This window comes from Pseudophryne corroboree, assembly GCF_028390025.1.
Source record: "Pseudophryne corroboree isolate aPseCor3 chromosome 3 unlocalized genomic scaffold, aPseCor3.hap2 SUPER_3_unloc_19, whole genome shotgun sequence".
NCBI classification, from domain to species: domain Eukaryota; kingdom Metazoa; phylum Chordata; class Amphibia; order Anura; family Myobatrachidae; genus Pseudophryne; species Pseudophryne corroboree.
This window is the reverse complement of record NW_026967507.1, coordinates 1,394,414-1,415,505: the sequence shown is the minus strand read 5'-3', so window position 1 is coordinate 1,415,505 and position 21,092 is coordinate 1,394,414. Positions and strand designations below refer to the sequence as shown.

The 21,092-nt window shown below is 45.1% G+C and overlaps 1 protein-coding gene and 1 pseudogene across 1 annotated transcript in view; both read left to right on the top strand.

Annotated features, from left to right (window-relative positions):
* The window catches only part of LOC134983590 (zinc finger protein 260-like), a 221,730-nt gene extending 200,991 nt beyond the window's left edge, over window positions 1-20,739 (top strand). Inside the window, exon 8 of the mRNA XM_063949259.1 lies at window positions 16,344-20,739. Coding sequence (XP_063805329.1) covers window positions 16,344-17,337 — 994 coding nt within the window. The 3' untranslated portion in view covers window positions 17,338-20,739. The remainder of the gene's footprint in view (window positions 1-16,343) is intronic.
* On the top strand, window positions 7,033-7,150 carry LOC134983591 (5S ribosomal RNA; annotated as a pseudogene).
* Window positions 20,740-21,092: the final 353 nt, after the last annotated feature.

Below are 21,092 nucleotides of genomic sequence, written 5' to 3'. Positions count from 1 at the left end.
CCGTACAGTGATATATTAGGGGGAATAACACAGCTCCCGGCACACACTGATATGTGGTATTATTATTATATAGGGGAGAGGGGACCGTACAGTGATATATGAGGAGGAATAACACAGCTCCCGGCACACACTGATATGTGGTATTATTATTATATGGGAGAGGGGACAGTACAGTGATATATGAGGGGGAATAACACAACTCCCGGCACACACTGATATGTGGTATTATTATTATATAGGGGAGAGGGGACTGCACAATGATATATGAGGGGGAATAACACAGCTCCCGGCACACACTGATATGTGGTATTATTATTATATAGGGGAGAGGGGACCGTACAGTGATATATGAGGAGGAATAACACAGCTCCCGGCACACACTGATATGTGGTATTATTATTATATAGAGGAGAGGGGACAGTACAGTGATATATGAGGAGGAATAACACAGCTCCCGGCACACACTGATATGTGGTATTATTATTATATAGAGGAGAGGGGACCGTACAGTGATATATGAGGGGAATAACACAGCTCCCGGCACACACTGATATGTGGTATTATTATTATATAGGGGAGAGGGGACCGTACAGTGATATATGAGGAGGAATAACACAGCTCCCGGCACACACTGATATGTGGTATTATTATTATATAGAGGAGAGGGGACAGTACAGTGATATATGAGGAGGAATAACACAGCTCCCGGCACACGCTGATATGTGGTATTATTATTATATAGAGGAGAGGGGACCGTACAGTGATATATGAGAAGGAATAACACAGCTCCCGGCACACTGATATGTGGTATTATTATTATATAGGGGAGAGGGGACCGTACAGTGGTATATTAGGGGGAATAACACAGCTCCCGGCACACACTGATATGTGGTATTATTATTATATAGGGGAGAGGGGACCGTACAGTGATATATGAGGAGGAATAACACAGCTCCCGGCACACACTGATATGTGGTATTATTATTATATGGGAGAGGGGACAGTACAGTGATATATGAGGGGGAATAACACAGCTCCCGGCACACGCTGATATGTGGTATTATTATTATATAGAGGAGAGAGGACCGTACAGTGATATATGAGGGGGAATAACACAGCTCCCGGCACACACTGATATGTGGTATTATTATTATATAGGGGAGAGGGGACCGTACAGTGATATATGAGGGGAATAACACAGCTCCCGGCACACGCTGATATGTGGTATTATTATTATATAGGGGAGAGGGGGACCGTACAGTGATATATGAGGAGGAATAACACAGCTCCCGGCACACACTGATATGTGGTATTATTTTATATAGGGGAGAGGGGATAGTACAGTGACATATGAGGGGGAATAACACAGCTCCCGGCACACGCTGATATGTGGTATTATTATTATATAGAGGAGAGGGGACAGTACAGTGATATATGAGGAGGAATAACACAGTACCGGCACACACTGATATGTGGTATTATTATTATATAGGGGAGAGGGGACAGTACAGTGATATATGAGTAGGAATAACACAGCTCCCGGCACACGCTGATATGTGGTATTATTATTATATAGGGGAGAGGGGACCGTACAGTGATATATGATGGGGAATAACACAGCTCCCGGCACACACTGATATGTGGTATTATTATTATATAGAGGAGAGTGGACCGTACAGTGATATATGAGGGGGAATAACACAGATCCCAGCACACACTGATATGTGGTAGTATTATTATATAGGAGAGAGGGGACCGTACAGTGATATATGAGGGGGAATAACACAGCTCCCGGCACACACTGATATGTGGTATTATTATTATATAGAGGAGAGGGGACCGTACAGTGATATATGAGGAGGAATAACACAGCTCCCGGCACACACTGATATGTGGTATTATTATTATATAGAGGAGAGGGGACCGTACAGTGATATATGAGGAGGAATAACACAGCTCCCGGCACACACTGATATGTGGTATTATTATTATATAGGGTAGAGGGGACCGTACAGTGATATATGAGGAGGAATAACACAGCTCCCGGCACACACTGATATGTGGTATTATTATTATATAGAGGAGAGGGGACAGTACAGTGATATATGAGGAGGAATAACACAGCTCCCGGCACACACTGATATGTGGTATTATTATTATATAGGGGAGAGGGGACCATACAGTGATATATGAGGAGGAATAACACAACTCCCTGCACACACTGATATGTGGTATTATTATTATATAGGGTAGAGGGGACAGTACAGTGATATATGAGGAGGAATAACACAACTCCCTGCACACACTGATATGTGGTATTATTATTATATAGAGGACGGGGGACCGTACAGTGATATATGAGAAGGAATAACACAGCTCCCGGCACACTGATATGTGGTATTATTATTATATAGGGGAGAGGGGACCGTACAGTGATATATTAGGGGGAATAACACAGCTCCCGGCACACACTGGTATGTGGTATTATTATTATATAGGAGAGAGGGGACCGTACAGTGATATATGAGGGGGAATAACACAGCTCCCGGCACACACTGATATGTGGTATTATTATTATATAGAGGAGAGGGGACCGTACAGTGATATATGAGGAGGAATAACACAGCTCCCGGCACACACTGATATGTGGTATTATTATTATATAGAGGAGAGGGGACCGTACAGTGATATATGAGGAGGAATAACACAGCTCCCGGCACACACTGATATGTGGTATTATTATTATATAGGGTAGAGGGGACCGTACAGTGATATATGAGGAGGAATAACACAGCTCCCGGCACACACTGATATGTGGTATTATTATTATATAGAGGAGAGGGGACAGTACAGTGATATATGAGGAGGAATAACACAGCTCCCGGCACACACTGATATGTGGTATTATTATTATATAGGGGAGAGGGGACCATACAGTGATATATGAGGAGGAATAACACAACTCCCTGCACACACTGATATGTGGTATTATTATTATATAGAGGAGAGGGGACAGTACAGTGATATATGAGGAGGAATAACACAGCTCCCGGCACACGCTGATATGTGGTATTATTATTATATAGAGGAGAGGGGACCGTACAGTGATATATGAGAAGGAATAACACAGCTCCCGGCACACTGATATGTGGTATTATTATTATATAGGGGAGAGGGGACCGTACAGTGATATATTAGGGGGAATAACACAGCTCCCGGCACACACTGATATGTGGTATTATTATTATATAGGGGAGAGGGGACAGTACAGTGATATATGAGGAGGAATAACACATCTCCCGGCACACACTGATATGTGGTATTATTATTATATAGGGGAGAGGGGACAGTACAGTGATATATGAGGAGGAATAACACAACTCCCGGCACACACTGATATGTGGTATTATTATTATATAGGGGAGAGGGGACCATACAGTGATATATGAGGGGGAATAACACAGCTCCCGGCACACACTGATATGTGGTATTATTATTATATAGGGTAGAGGGGACCGTACAGTGATATATGAGGAGGAATAACACAGCTCCCGGCACACACTGATATGTGGTATTATTATTATATAGAGGAGAGGGGACAGTACAGTGATATATGAGGAGGAATAACACAGCTCCCGGCACACACTGATATGTGGTATTATTATTATATAGAGGAGAGGGGACCGTACAGTGATATATGAGGGGAATAACACAGCTCCCGGCACACACTGATATGTGGTATTATTATTATATAGGGGAGAGGGGACCGTACAGTGATATATGAGGAGGAATAACACAGCTCCCGGCACACACTGATATGTGGTATTATTATTATATAGAGGAGAGGGGACAGTACAGTGATATATGAGGAGGAATAACACAGCTCCCGGCACACGCTGATATGTGGTATTATTATTATATAGAGGAGAGGGGACCGTACAGTGATATATGAGAAGGAATAACACAGCTCCCGGCACACTGATATGTGGTATTATTATTATATAGGGGAGAGGGGACCGTACAGTGATATATTAGGGGGAATAACACAGCTCCCGGCACACACTGATATGTGGTATTATTATTATATAGGGGAGAGGGGACCGTACAGTGATATATGAGGAGGAATAACACAGCTCCCGGCACACACTGATATGTGGTATTATTATTATATGGGAGAGGGGACAGTACAGTGATATATGAGGGGGAATAACACAACTCCCGGCACACACTGATATGTGGTATTATTATTATATAGGGGAGAGGGGACTGCACAATGATATATGAGGGGGAATAACACAGCTCCCGGCACACACTGATATGTGGTATTATTATTATATAGGGGAGAGGGGACCGTACAGTGATATATGAGGAGGAATAACACAGCTCCCGGCACACACTGATATGTGGTATTATTATTATATAGAGGAGAGGGGACAGTACAGTGATATATGAGGAGGAATAACACAGCTCCCGGCACACACTGATATGTGGTATTATTATTATATAGAGGAGAGGGGACCGTACAGTGATATATGAGGGGAATAACACAGCTCCCGGCACACACTGATATGTGGTATTATTATTATATAGGGGAGAGGGGACCGTACAGTGATATATGAGGAGGAATAACACAGCTCCCGGCACACACTGATATGTGGTATTATTATTATATAGAGGAGAGGGGACAGTACAGTGATATATGAGGAGGAATAACACAGCTCCCGGCACACGCTGATATGTAGTATTATTATTATATAGAGGAGAGGGGACCGTACAGTGATATATGAGAAGGAATAACACAGCTCCCGGCACACTGATATGTGGTATTATTATTATATAGGGGAGAGGGGACCGTACAGTGGTATATTAGGGGGAATAACACAGCTCCCGGCACACACTGATATGTGGTATTATTATTATATAGGGGAGAGGGGACCGTACAGTGATATATGAGGAGGAATAACACAGCTCCCGGCACACACTGATATGTGGTATTATTATTATATGGGAGAGGGGACAGTACAGTGATATATGAGGGGGAATAACACAGCTCCCGGCACACGCTGATATGTGGTATTATTATTATATAGAGGAGAGAGGACCGTACAGTGATATATGAGGGGGAATAACACAGCTCCCGGCACACACTGATATGTGGTATTATTATTATATAGGGGAGAGGGGACCGTACAGTGATATATGAGAGGAATAACACACACGGATATGTGCTTTTATTATTTTCTCTGGCAGGGTCCACGGGTTATTCACAGGATAACAATGAGATATGATGGAGCGACAGCGGATTGGCACCAAACAATCACAAGCTTTCAGGCCTCCCAGGATGCAATGGGCTCGTCCATATATCTCTGCCCACTGGCTCAGGCAAATCAGTTTTTTGTTTGGTGCGGCAGGACCCGGACCATGGTCACAGGGCTGCTGTTATGGCAGCCCTAAGCTTTCTTATTTTATTTTTATAGTCTTACTATGTTTTTGAGTGATCTTTCTTAACAGCGTCTTATACGCATATTGGAAAGAGCCGCTCCAACAGGTCGCAAAAACGCTTTCCCATGTGTATAGTGCGGTCTCGGCGGGCGTCTGTATCGGATATACTAGCAGGTCCAGCAGACGTTACCAGGCTGTGGCCGGAGCACGGGGAGAAGGTAAGGCATCGGTTTCACGTAGTCGGGGAATACGGACACAGCCGCACTGTATTGGGAGGAGACTACCAAACAGTAGCTGACGCGCCGCCATCACAGGTGCTCCAGCGCTAGTCCTTAGCGATCATAAGGCACCAGGAATAGTATGACGCTGTGATCTCTAGAGTTGATGTCAGCAGTGGGGAGTCAGACGCTCTCCTTGTCGCCCCTCCCCCCAGTTCATGACCAGTTTCCGCGAGTCTCCCGCCATGACATGTTGCCTCACTTCCGTCTCAGATGCTACCACGAGGGGTCTCGGTCGCAGCATAGGCCGCTGCATCTGTGTTCACTTAGAGCTACCGCGAGGAGACCCGGTCGCAATACAGGCCTCTGTATGGCTGGTGTGTCTGTATGCAGAGTGCGTCTGTGTTCACTTAAAGTTCCTGGAGCGGCGGTGTACACTAGTAGTTTGTCAGTTGGTCTTCTGATCCTCAATGCTGGTGCATGGGTAGGGGTCCAACTGATATCACTTTAGAACTATAAAGTGGTTACAGTCACAAATTGTGTAGTACACTGTGAAAGTGCTGATTATTTATCATGTCTAAGAGCGGCAAAGGTAACGAGAGTACACTTACAGTAACACTGACACTCATATCATGTTGTCTTGCAATAACTGTATTATCCTCTCTGATCTGGTACAGGATGGTTCATGTGTAAAATGGTTGGCTTGTCAGCATAATAGATAGATCCCCTTTGGGCGATGTTTGCACAGACCTTGTCCAGTATAGCTGAAAGGTTAATTCCTACAGCTTCGATACCAGGAATAGGGTTCATTATTAACCCATACAGGCAGCCCTCTACCTACGGTATCCCCAACAGCTTCTCCAATAAAACAAGCTGATAAACAGAGTGTAAATAAATCATCAACTGCACAGGCTACACAGGATGATTAATCAGATGATGAAAGCTCTATATACTCTTCTTCGGTATACAAAGAACAGGTAAATATAGCTGAGTTAATGAGAGCAGTAAAGGCCTTTCTGTCCTTAGAGGATTCAGCAGAGCCTGTGTTAAAAATAAGGTACCTATGTTTAAACGTCCCAAAAAAATAGGGCCTCCTCATGGGGGACCCTAGCAGTTGATGGAAATCATGGAAAAGTTTTGGGCTATACCCAATAAAGAATATAGGTTCCCAGTAAATGGGATTCCAAATATCCTTGTCCAGCTGAGGACTGCTTAAAAATGAGAAATGCCTCCTAAAGAGATACGCATATCATTTGATAGTGCAAAAATCTATATGGCCTTTGACGTCAACATCAAAAGAGGGATGGTTTTCTGAAAACCGTATTGTCTCTGTCTGGGGCAGTCATAAGATCAGCCATGTCTTCACCTTGCAATCTACAGCACACCACACTGTATAGGCCCAATCTCACTAGATCTTGGAAGCTAAGCAGTGTTGGGCCTGGTTAGTTCTTGGATGGGAGACCACCTTGGAATACCAGGTGCTGTAGGTACACTGGGCAGAGGTACTGGAAGACAGGTTTTCAGTGCCTGCAAGGGAGCAAGAATCCCATATAGCTCATATGGACACTAATGTTCTAGAGCAGTTTTACTTACATACATGGAAAGCTGATTCAGAATCAAAGAAGGTTCTGGAAACTTTGCCTTTGGCTGGAAGTTTCTGTTTGGTAAGGAGTTAACGGATATTCTGGAGTAAAAATCAGACTCCAAGGTCACGTTTCCTTCCACATATAACCCCAAACATAAGGGTCCGGTTTTCGGCCTTGTCTGTCATAAAGGAACATAACAGCCCCAATACAATAAGTTTGGTAAGGCAAAGAAGCAAAGGCAACCAGAGGGCCAGCTTCCAAACCAGAGCATAAGCCATCAGCATGATGGTGCGGGCCTCTTTCTGGGGGACTCCAGGATAGGGGGCCAACTTCTTCAGTTTGCACAGATCTGGTAACAGTTTACAAACAGATGCCTGGGTGCAAAAAGCGGTATCTCTAGGTTATGTTTCTCTTCAAGAAGCATCCTCCTCGACGTTTTCTCTTCCAGTCCATCTCGGGTAGAGGCGAAGGACAGGGGTTTGCAAGAAGCAGTTCAGAAATTGCTTTTGTCAGGAATAGGCATTCCAGTAACCCCTGCACAATAGGGACAGGGGTTTTTACTCTAAAAGGGTTTGGGTTCAGAAGGATCCTTTCACCCCAATCTCAAAATCCTAAACAGATAAGTTTGGGTACCACGGTTCACATGGGGACGTTGCGCTCCATAGTTTTGGAATGGAGCCAGGGAATTAGAGTATTCCTGGATAGTCAGGATGTTTACCTACAGGTTCCTATAGCACTGTTCCATCAGTGTTATCTCAAGGTTCACCATCCTCTAGCAACATTTTCAGTTCCAGACCTTACCCTTGGGGTTAGCCACAGCCTCCAGAGTATTTACCAAAATTAGGATGATTATGGCAGCTTATCTCCACAAGAAGGGGATAAGAAAATGCCATACCGCGACCACCTTGTTTATCCTGGCACAATCACAGGAAAGGCTTCTGTGCCATCTCCAACAGACAATAACATGTCTGCAGAGGCTCGGGTGGTTCATAAATTGGGCAAAGTCATCCCGGGTTCCGTCACAACGGATGACTCACTGTGGGGCTGTACTGAATTCCAGTCTGCAGAAAATGGATTACTTCGGAGCAAGATATCTAAAGTACAGTCACGTTCTCAGGACTTGTTACACAGTCAAACAATATCAATCCACGCAGCTATGCGACTGATGGGTTTGATGGTGTCAACATTCGACATGGTGGAGTATGCACAATTCCACTCAAGACCTCGGCAGCGTCTGATTCTGGCCAGATGGAATGGAATGGAATACATCAGTGTTACATATCTATGTTACATGTGTTCTTGATGATGTATATTATATGTACTCCTATACAATCACTTATATCTTTAGTAATAATACAGGAACATGACTGAGGAGGTGAGGGGATCTGGGAGCGTCGCAGTGACGTCACTTATATCTCTAGTAATAATACAGGAACATGACTGGGGAGGTGAGGGGATCTGGGAGCAACACAGTGACATCACTTATATCTATAGTAGTATTACAGGGACATGACTGGGGAGGTGAGGGGAGCTGGGAGTGTCACAGTGACATCACTTACATCTATAGTAATAATACAGGGACATGACTGGGGAGGTGAGGGGATCTAGGAGCGTCACAGTGACGTCACTTATATCTATAGTAATAATACAGGTACATGACTGGGGAGGTGAGGGGATCAAGGAGTGTCACAGTGACATCACTCATATCTATTGTAATAATAAAGGGACATGACTGGGGAGGTGAGGGGATCTGGGAGTGTCACAGTGAAGTCATTTATCTCTATAGTAATAATACTGGGACATGACTGGGGAGGTGTTGGGATTTGGGAGTGTATACATTGGTATTTGATGTTTCACTCAGACAGGATTACACAGAAGTGAGGAGGACACCCGGTAGTGTGAGATACGCAGCAGCTGTCCCCGTGTGTCAGGAGGACTGAGCAGGACCCAGAGCCCCGTCACGGTGCCTCCACCTCACTCACTGATACACGAGAGACACAATGACCAGAAGATCCTGGAACTCAGCAACAAGATCATTCAGCTGGTGACTGCTGGGAATGGGGCATTATACAGTAACAACAGGGGACGTGTCTGGGTGATGACTGGAGAGGTAACTGCTGGGAACAGGGTGTTATACAGTAACACCAGGGGACGTGTCTGGATGATGACTGGAGCGGTGACTGCTGGGAATGGGACATTATACAGTAACACCAGGGGATGTGCCTGGGTGATGACTGGAGAGGTGACTGCTGGGAATGGGACATTATACAGTAACACCAGGGGACGTGTCTGGGTGATGACTGGAGAGGTGACTGCTGGGAATGGGACATTATACAGTAACACCGGGGGACGTGTCTGGGTGATTACTGGAGAGGTGACTGCTGGGAATGGGGCATTATGCAGTAACACCGGGGTATGTGTGTGGGTAATGACTGGAGAGGTGACTGCTGGGAATGGGGCATTATACAGTAACACCGGGGGACGTGTCTGGGTGATGACTGCTGGGAATGGGACATTATACAGTAACACCGGGGACGTGTCTGGGTGATGACTGGAGAGGTGACTGCTGGGAATGGGGCATTATACAGTAACACCAGGGGATGTGTCTGGGTGATGACTGTATCACTGTGTGTGTCAGGTTCCTATAAGGTGTCAGGATGTCACTGTCTATGTCACCATGCAGGAGGGGAGTATATAGAGGAACACAGGGGTCTGTACAAGGACGTGATGATGGAGAATAACCGGCCCCTCACATTACTGGGTAAGAGGAGACTGTCATGTATTGTACAGGGTAGAGCAGGTATGGGGACCCCTATATACACACATCGCCTGATAATCACATATATACACTGTACTCAGTCACTGTGTGTCTCCTACAGATGGGCCCAGTAACAGAGATACCCCAGAGAGATGTCCCCGTTCTCTGTATTCCCAGGATTGTACAGAGGAGAATCACAGGATCCCACAGGAGGATCAGGTAGGTGGGATTTAGGGTCTTGCCAATATACCAAAGTGACCGTCACTATATGACTGTTACTGTAAGATGTGTAGAGCAGCTGTGTGTCTTATACACTGATATTATACTGTCTGAAATCAGAAATTTTTAAATGTCGTGTTATTGTTTTCTGGCTTATTTAGGGTGAATACCTGACAGAGGGAGAAGAAGAGACGTATGTGACTGATATAAAGACAGAAGATATAGAGGGAGAAGAAGAGACGTATGTGACTGATATAAAGACAGAAGATATAGAGGGAGTAGAAGAGACGTATGTGACTGATATAAAGGCAGAAGATATAGAGGGAGAAGAAGATACGTATGTGACTGATATAAAGGCAGAAGATATAGAGGGAGAAGAAGAGACGTATGTGACTGATATAAAGGCAGAAGATACAGAGGGAGAAGAAGAGACGTATATGACTGATATAAAGGCAGAAGATATAGAGGGAGAAGAAGAGACGTATGTGACTGATATAAAGGCAGAAGATATAGAGGGAGAAGAAGAGACGTATGTGACTGATATAAAGGCAGAAGATATAGAGGGAGAAGAAGAGACGTATGTGACTGATATAAAGGCAGAAGATATAGAGGGAGAAGAAGAGTCGTATGTGAGGGGTGATCAGCAGTGTAAGGAGGAGGAGATCCCTACAGATATCAGCACAGGTGAGTAATAAACACTTATTACAGAAAAGAGTCACATATTCTCCTCTCTCAGTTACTACAGCAATCTCTTATCCTACACCCTCCTCTGTCAAACTAATGAGAATGTATCTGCCTAGTGGAAGAGTCTGGAGACATCTGCCTCTATTATACTCCTTCTCTCCCCCTCACATCATGTCACTGTGTGTTACCAGCCCAGAGATCTGACCAGTCTCCTCCCCACACTCTCTGGTGTATCTCATACATCAGGAGCCATCAGCCCCTATTATACTCCTTCTCTCCCCCTCACATCATGTCACTGTGTGTTACCAGCCCAGAGATCTGACCAGTCTCCTCCCCACACTCTCCGGTGTATCTCATACATCAGGAGCCATCAGCCCCTATTATACTCCTGCTCTCCCCCTCACATCATGTCACTGTGTGGTACCAGCCCAGAGATCTGACCAGTCTCCTCCCCACACTCTCTGGTGTATCTCATACATCAGGAGCCATCAGCCCCTATTATACTCCTGCTCTCCCCCTCACATCATGTCACTGTGTGTTACCAGCCCAGAGATCTGACCAGTCTCCTCCCCACACTCTCTGGTGTATCTCATACATCAGGATCCATCAGCCCCTATTATACTCCTGCTCTCCTCACATCATGTCACTGTGTGTTACCAGCCCAGAGATCTGACCAGTCTCCTCCCCACACTCTCTGGTGTATCTCATACATCAGGATCCATCAGCCCCTATTATACTCCTGCTTTCCCCCTCACATCATGTCACTGTGTGTTACCAGCCCAGAGATCTGACCAGTCTCCTCCCCACACTCTCTGGTGTATCTCATACATCAGGAGCCATCAGCCCCTATTATACTCCTGCTTTCCCCCTCACATCATGTCACTGTGTGTTACCAGCCCAGAGATCTGACCAGTCTCCTCCCCACACTCTCTGGTGTATCTCATACATCAGGAGCCATCAGCCCCTGTTATACTCTTGCTCTCCTCCTCACATCATGTCACTGTGTGTTACCAGCCCAGAGAACTGACCAGTCTCCTCCCCACACTCTCTGGTGTATCTCATACATCAGGAGCCATCAGTTCCTATTATACTCCTGCTCTCCTCCTCACATCATGTCACTGTGTGTTACCAGCCCAGAGATCTGACCATCCCCCCCCCACCCCCCCCCACCCCCACACACACACTCTCTGGTGTATCTCATACATCAGGAGACATCAGCCCCTATTATACTCCTTCTCCCCCTCACATCATGTCACTGTGTGTTACCAGCCCAGAGATCTGACCAGTCTCCTCCCCACACTCTCTGGTGTATCTCATACATCAGGAGCCATCAGCCCCTATTATACTCCTGCTCTCCCCTCACATCATGTCACTGTGTGTTACCAGCCCAGAAATCTGACCAGTCTCCTCCCCACACTCTCTGGTGTATCTCATACATCAGGAGCCATCAGCCCCTATTATACTCCTGCTCACCCCCTCACATCATGTCACTGTGTGTTATCAGCCCAGAGATCTGACCAGTCTCCTCCCCACACTCTCTGGTGTATCTCATACATCAGGAGCCATCAGCCCCTATTATACTCCTGCTCTCCCCTCACATCATGTCACTGTGTGTTACTAGCCCTGTTTACACAGCTGTTACTGGTAAGCCCGGCAGCCGTTACTGGAAAGCCCCGCAGCTGTTACTGGTAAGCCCGGCAGCCGTTACTGGAAAGCCCGGCAGCCGTTACTGGAAAGCCCTGCAGCCGTTACTGGTAAGCCCGGCAGCCGTTACTGGAAAGCCTGGCAGCCGTTACTGGAAAGCCCGGCAGCCGTTACTGGAAAGCCCGGCAGCCGTTACTGGTAAGCCCGGCAGCCGTTACTGGAAAGCCCGGCAGCCGTTACTGGAAAGCCCGGCAGCCGTTACTGGAAAGCCCGGCAGCCGTTACTGGAAAGCCCCGCAGCCGTTGCTGGAAATCCCCGCAGCCGTTGCTGGAAAGCCCCGCTGCCCGTTACTTGAAATCCCCGCAGCCGTTGCTGGAAAGCCCCACAGCCCGTTACCTGAAAGCCCCGCGGCCCGTTACTTGAAAGCCCTGCAGCCCATTACTTGAAAGCCCCGCAGCCCGTTACTGGAAAGCCCCGCAGCCATTACTGGTAAGCCCGGCAGCCGTTACTGGTAAGCCCGGCAGCCGTTACTGGAAAGCCCGGCAGCCGTTACTGGAAAGCCCGGCAGCCGTTACTGGAAAGCCCCGCAGCCGTTGCTGGAAATCCCCGCAGCCGTTGCTGGAAAGCCCCGCAGCCCGTTACTTGAAATCCCCGCAGCCGTTGCTGGAAAGCCCCGCAGCCCGTTACCTGAAAGCCCCGCAGCCCGTTACTTGAAAGCCCTGCAGCCCATTACTTGAAAGCCCCGCAGCCCGTTACTGGAAAGCCCCGCAGCCATTACTGGTAAGCCCGGCAGCCATTACTGGTAAGCCCGGCAGCCGTTACTGGAAAGCCCGGCAGCCGTTACTGGAAAGCCCGGCAGCCGTTACTGGAAAGCCCCGCAGCCGTTACTGGTAAGCCCGGCAGCCGTTACTGGAAAGCCCGGCAGCCGTTACTGGAAAGCCCCGCAGCCGTTACTGGTAAGCCCGGCAGCCGTTACTGGAAAGCCCGGCAGCCGTTACTGGAAAGCCCGGCAGCCGTTACTGGTAAGCCCGGCAGCCGTTACTGGAAAGCCCGGCAGCCGTTACTGGAAAGCCCGGCAGCCGTTACTGGAAAGCCCGGCAGCCGTTACTGGTAAGCCCGGCAGCCGTTACTGGAAAGCCCGGCAGCCGTTACTGGAAAGCCCGGCAGCCGTTACTGGAAAGCCCCGCAGCCGTTGCTGGAAATCCCCGCAGCCGTTGCTGGAAATCCCCGCAGCCGTTGCTGGAAAGCCCCGCAGCCCGTTACTTGAAATCCCCGCAGCCGTTGCTGGAAAGCCCCGCAGCCCGTTACCTGAAAGCCCCGCAGCCCGTTACTTGAAAGCCCTGCAGCCCATTACTTGAAAGCCCCGCAGCCCGTTACTGGAAAGCCCCGCAGCCATTACTGGTAAGCCCGGCAGCCGTTACTGGTAAGCCCGGCAGCCGTTACTGGAAAGCCCGGCAGCCGTTACTGGAAAGCCCGGCAGCCGTTACTGGAAAGCCTCGCAGCCGTTACTGGAAAGCCCCGCAACCGTTACTGGAAAGCCCCGCAGCCGATACCGGTAAGCCCCGCAGCCCGTTACTTGAAAGCCCCGCAGCCCGTTACTTGAAAGCCCCGCAGCCCATTACTTGAAAGCCCCCGCAGCCCGTTAAAGCCCTGCAGCCCGTTCCTGGAAAGCCCCGCAGCCCGTTCCTGGAAGCCACAGAGGTGGGAAAGTATCTGCGGCAGCATCTGCAAGGACAGCTTAACAGAACACTCATCAGAACCTGGTGAGAACTTCAACCCCAGCCCTACCTCACAGCAACCATGTTTCGTAACCTTCCCCAGCATGAAATCAATAATAAAAGGAAGCATAAAAGGTCTCAAATTAGTGAACTAGTCTCTTGAATGAAAAAAAAATCACAATAAAAAACAATTATACAAAAACATAACAGATCAGCAATCGTTGTCTTAGTGTGCACTAATTGTCTAGAGCAGAGGTTCCCAAACTGTGTGCCGTGGCTCCCTGGGGTGCCTCGGGACACTTGCAGGGGTGCCCTGGGTTGGTGGTCCAGGACCAATTCAAATTATTCATGGTCAATATAATAGACAAAACCAGTGCTGGTGGCTGCCAGTTATAAAATATGTGGCCAAACAGAAGCAAATCTTGTCCCTCACCATACAACTGACCCTAAGGATGACCTATAAATGCCATCTACTTCATGTAATATTTCTTTCTAAATTTCTCAATAAGAAATTTTTGGCCTAGGGGTGCCGTGAAAAAAATTCTGATATTCTAGGGCGCCGTGATTCAAAAAAGTTTGGAAACCACTGGTCTAGAGCATTATTGCATCTATATAGAGTTATATAAAAAAGATGATCGAATGTCAGTGGCACATTCTCTTGTGAAAACGGCCCCCAAAAATGTAAAAGAAATGTAAAAAAAAAATAAGGGGAACTGTCTTACAGTTTAATGAGGGGAACCTCCATGAAGACATTTGTATATACTTGGTGGACCTGGCTCTGATCTCCAGTATGTGTCAATTTTACTACATGGACAAAAATGCCAGACCAGCAGCCAAACCCAAAGAACTGTACTAACAGGGAGCCACCCCTCTTCTGCTCACTCACCACCCCCCCTTCCCCCCTAAAACAAGCATCCACTGACCCTGGTGCTTTTGGCCAGCAACCTCTTTGTCCTGTGCTTGCAAATATACAGAAGCCACCGGAGCCCCGACTGGACATAAGTGCTACAGGTGTGTGGGATAATTGAACACCTAACAATGTACTGTCCCACTCCTCAAGCACCTTAGGCTTGTGCCACAAATCCAAGTGCTGGAGCCAAGACCACTTGCTTAACCCGTGGAGGGCAGTCAAAACAGACTGATTGCCCTCCAGTCACTACAATAGAATTTATGAAGAAACAGTCACCTGCCTGGCCTAGAGACCATTTCAAAATATGTGGGGGCACCTCCAGCTGTTCCAAATGTGGCCGCTGCAAGGAGAAGGCCTAAGAGACTCTGGGCCTTCAGTCACCATAGAGAACCCCACCTTGTTGATCCTGCTGCAGTTTTGCAGGATCACAATTCCAAAGTTACTATGGCAGATGTACTGGAGCAAGACATACTCACGGCAAATGTCTACCTGGACTAGGGAGCTGAAAGATGTTGATATCCTGGATGGCCTTTTATAATGTGTTCTTGGAAAATGATCTAGGTGGTGGAATTGTTACCATGTTTGCTGACCCAGAGTCAATTTGCTTGACTACAGTCTACATCATGTACATCAGCCCAGAGGAAAAGACCACAGTGAGTAGATCAGCATATCTACCCAGCATTCCTCTTGCCTCTGATATGAGTAGCAATGTAGAGCATGTTTTTTTTTCTTGGGTCCTGTGGTGGTGCCCAGTGATGCTCCTGCTCATAGTGGTTTACGAACTCTGACATCTGTATCCAAAAATTGTTCTTATTACAGGAAAATGTTAATGTTCCTATATATTTGTTTCTTGTACTCAACAGTTGGACATCTCAAAAAGAATACCTCAGAGGAACATCTCTATCTCACTTCAGATGGTGAAATAGAAGATAACCCCACACAAGATACTCAAGGAGAAAATGCTATTGCTCCATTTGATCCCACTTCTCATGGGGAATGTTCTCCTGAAAATTCAGATATTGGTACATCTATTGCAGCACTTAGAGTAGATGAAGCATTTCCCTCTTCTATAGCTACCAAATATTTGACACAGATCACAAAGCCTAAAATCCATCATCGAGCTAAGGCAGGTGAGAGGCCGTTTTCATGTTCTGAGTGTGGCACATGCTTTACTCGAAAAGAACGTCTTATGGCACATCAGAGAATTCACACAGGCGAGAAACCATTTCCATGTTCCGAGTGTGCAAAATGTTTCAGGCAGAAATCGGATCTTACTGCACATCAGAGAATTCACACAGGTGAAAAACCGTATTCATGTTCTGAGTGTGGGAATTACTTTGCACGGAAAACACATCTTATTCTACATCAGAGAATTCACACAGGTGAGAAACCATTTCCATGTTCTGATTGTGGGAAATGTTTTACTGACAAATCAGCTGTTGTTAGGCATGAGAGACGTCACACAGGTGAGAAGCCATTTTCGTGTTCTGAGTGTGGGAAAAATTTTACACAGAAATCATATCTTGTTACACATGAGAGAAGTCACACAGGTGAGAATGCATTTTCATGTTCTGAGTGTGGGAAAAGTTTTACATACAAATCACATCTTGTTAGGCATGAGAGAAGTCATACTGGGGAGAGACCATTTCCATGTTCTGAATGTGGGAAATGTTTTACAGAGAAATCAAATCTGGTTAAACATCAGATACAGCACACAGGTGAGCGGCTATTTTCATGTGCTGAGTGTGGGAAATGTTTTACCCGATCATCAGATCTTGTTAAACATAAGAGATGTCACACAGGTGAGAGGCCATATCCATGCCCTGAGTGTGGGAAATGTTTTACTCAGTCATCAGATCTTAATAAACATAAAAAAATTCACATAGGTGAGAAACCATTTTCATGCTCTGAGTGTGGGAAATGTTTTATACACAAATCACATCTTGTTACACATCAGAGATGCCACACAGGTGAGAAGCCATTTTTGTGTTCTGAGTGCGGGAAATGTTTTACCCAGTCGTCTGTTCTTGTTACACATAAGAAAATGCACACCAATGGGACACTATTTCCATGTTCTGAGTGTGGGAAATGTTTTACATGTAAAGTAAATCTTGATAAACACCAAAAAACTCACATTAAAAAAACTTCAATGACATAAGAAACATCAATACTTAAATTATTTTATATTATTGTAAATTTATAAAACAGGCCTAAATACACTGACATAATACGGCAATTAAGTGATAGAATAGACTTAAACAATGAATTAAAACATAAATAGAAATTTTAAAATCAATATGATGCCCAAAAGCAATGCGTTTCACTGATGCCACATTGCTTGAGAAAGCAGACTGCAAAACGCGTTGCTCTCAGACACCACACAATGAGATTATTGATTTTAGAAATCTTATTTTTGTTTTATTTTTTTATTGTTTTAAGTGTTTTTTGATCATTCAGTTGCTATTTAATAATATACTATGAAGTGTTTAGTGTATGTTTGATCTTCTGATGCTCCTTTTTTCCAGTAATAATGCAAGTCCATTCTAGGAGCACTTCAATCCAGGACCCAACAATGTATATATTTAACAATTTGTTCATTAATATTCAGTTGTTATTGATGGGTTCGGTATGGGATATCGGCGCATCAGTACAATGATGTATGAGATTCGCCATTTCTTCCGGTATAATGCAGCGCCAAAGATAATTTATTTGCATTTTCCCTCAGGAATTTTGGGAGCTCCTACTCTTCCCCAAGTCTATAGTCTTATTTACCCACACGTACCCTTAAGGCACCAACCATATAGCCCATGATCACCACTGAATTGTAGGCAACAATGAGTAAATGTATATTAATGTTTTGTATATTACTTACTATTCCCAGGCATAGGTGGCGGTGTGTATCCTCAAATAAGATGAGCAGGTCCTTTTTTGGGGGAAATGTTTTGCAGTTTCCTTATTCTTTTATATATCTGTATAACTCACCACAGTAATAATTAGATCACATTGTTATATAGGGTCTTATGTTCTATAAACTCTCATCAATGATTTACACAGCATTGACAAATATATCCTTAAGTGCATCCCCATGGGCAGTAAAACTAAGAGTATTAAATTCAATCTAATGTGGCTAAACAAAAAGGTGAAGGAAGAAATGGTTAAAAAGAGGCAAGCATTCAAAGCTTTTAAAACAGACGGGAATGTAACAAAAAAATGCCAAAAGGAAATCAGAGCAGCTAAAATAGAAAACGAAAAGCAAATCGCTAAGGAGAGCAAAACTAACCCTAAAAAATTATTTAAGTACATAAATGATAAGAGGCTAAAAAGAGAGAATATAGGACCATTAAAAAGCTAACTGGAATTCCTGATAAATAATGACAAAGAAAAGGCTGAATTATTGAACACATTTTCATCAGTGTTTACTAGATAGGAACAGATGGTGGTATTAGTAACAATAGTATTGATAAAGGCCCATTGCTTAATACTTTTCTGTCTAGTAAGTAGTCTGTGAGCGATTAAAAAAAATTAAGACTATTAAATCTCCTGGTCCAGATGGACTTCATCCTAGGGTTCTGATGGAGCTAAATGCTGAACTAGCAAGGCCACTGTATTTGATTTTCACGGAGTCACTTAGATCAGGCATGGTGCCAAAGGACTGGCGTATAGCGGATGTAGTCCCAATATTTATAAAGGGTATTAAACTTCATCCTGGTAACTATAGACCAGTTAGTCTGACAACAATAGTGAGGAAACTATTAGAAATTATACTAAGGGACAGTATACAGGATTACTTGGAGAACTCTCATGCTATTAATAAGAACCAGCACGGTTTTGTGAGAAATAGGTCATGCCAAACTAAATTGATTAGCTTCTATGAGATAGTAAGCGACAATCTCGACCAGGGTAACGCAGTAGATGTGGTCTATCTGGATTTTGCAAAAGCTTTCAACACAGTGCCTCACCGGAGGCTGATTTTCAAATTAAGGGAGCTCGGTATAGGAGGCAATATTTGTACATGGGTGAGTAATTGGCTTGATAACAGGGAACAGCGAGTGGTGGTTAATGGAATGTTTCCACCTGGGATAAAGTTATCAGTGGAATACCGCAGGGTTCTGTGCTGGGGCCACTATTGTTTAATATATTTATTAGTGACTTAGGAGAAGGACTAGAAAGCACAGTGTAGATTTTTGCAGACGATACTAAAATATGCAGGGTAATAAAGTCAGACGTGGATGTGGAGTCTCTTCAGAGCGATTTATATAAACTGGAAGCTTGGGCAATGAAATGGTGTATGAGGTTTAATGTGGAAAAATGTAAAGTTATGCACTTTGGGACTAAGAATAAATGGGCAACCTACCAATTAAATGGGGAAAATATAGGGGAAACTGTATTAGAAAAGGATTTGGGGGTGTTCATTGATAGTAGATTTAGCGGCGACACACAATGTCAAAGTGCAGCAACAAAGACAAATAAGGTCTTAGCATGCATTAAAAGGGGAATTTATACTAGGGATGAGAGTGTAATCTTACCACTGTACAAATCATTGGTACGGCCGCATCTTGAGTATTGTGTACAGTCCTGGGCACCACACCATAAAAGAGACATGTTAGAACTTGAAAGGGTGAGCTACCAAACGGATTAAAGGTTTGGAGACACTGGACTACGAGGTGATGCTTTCGAGCTTAGGTATATTTACACTAGAAATGAGACGACTAAGAGGAGATATGATTAATATTTACAAGTATATAAAGGGGCAATATGCAGAGCTATCGGATGATTTGTAAATTAAGAGACCTTTACACAAAACCCGCGGACACCCGCTAAGGCTTGAGGAGAGGAAATTCCATACTCAGGAAGGGATTCTTCACTGTAAGGGCAATACGAATATGGAATACACTGCCAGAGAAGGTTGTTATGGCGGACTCAGTCAATGAGTTTAGAAATGGGTTAGATACATTTCTAACAGAAAATAGATATACGAGGATATAGACTTTAACCAGAATAGAATAGGGAATGCATCATAATTCAGGTTGAACTTGATGGACTACTGGTCTTTTTTTGACCTCACCAACTATGTTACAGGTGTAAGGCCTGATTGAGGCCTAATGAAATTTCTAGACAATATTAGAAAGCATTGTGTGTGTGTGTGTGTGTGTGTGTATACAAACATATATATATTGGCAGGACAACATGATGCCACATGAGGTTAATGTGGAACGGCAGGGTTGGAGCAACAGCAACAGGTCTGATGTAAGCCAGTCCGGGTTCTGGCTGAGTCTGTTGTAAGCGAAAGCTGGGCTAATTACTACAACTTGTCTGCTACCTTTTACAAATGTGTTTGTGCTGTTGGTCTTTGCTTCTGATGGTGAACCTGTCGCCCAGACGACAGGACTGGGGTGTGGGGTTATGTTAGGAGCAATCTGGAATTGATAAACCAACTTGATTGGGAAGACTGTACCCTGTTGTGCTGTGACTGCTGTTGCTGTTTTAAACTGCCTGTAATACCTGACCTGCGAAACTGTGTAACCTGCCTATGGTGGAAAATAAAGTGAGTTGGACTTTACTCGGTCTATATTGTTCTGTCACATTTGGCACCTGAACAGGGACCACAATTGCTGGATGCTACCCGTTGCATAGCGGCTTGGTGAGTTTGAATCCTAAAATGGCAGTGAACACTTATATGTGTCTTTTGCAGGCTGTGCACAATACAAATTGTTTACTAATTCCTCTGTATAGGACTAGAGAAGCCCATTTAATGGTGTGCAGTGTTAAGGGAATCCAGCTGAGATAGTGTGCTGGGAATCTGGCTAATTAAGCCTGCTAAATTTGTGTATGAAAAGCAGGGAAACAAGGAGGAATATTTGACAGTGTTTGCTGAGCAGGCTACAGGCCAGCAAACCCAAAAACAGTCATTGC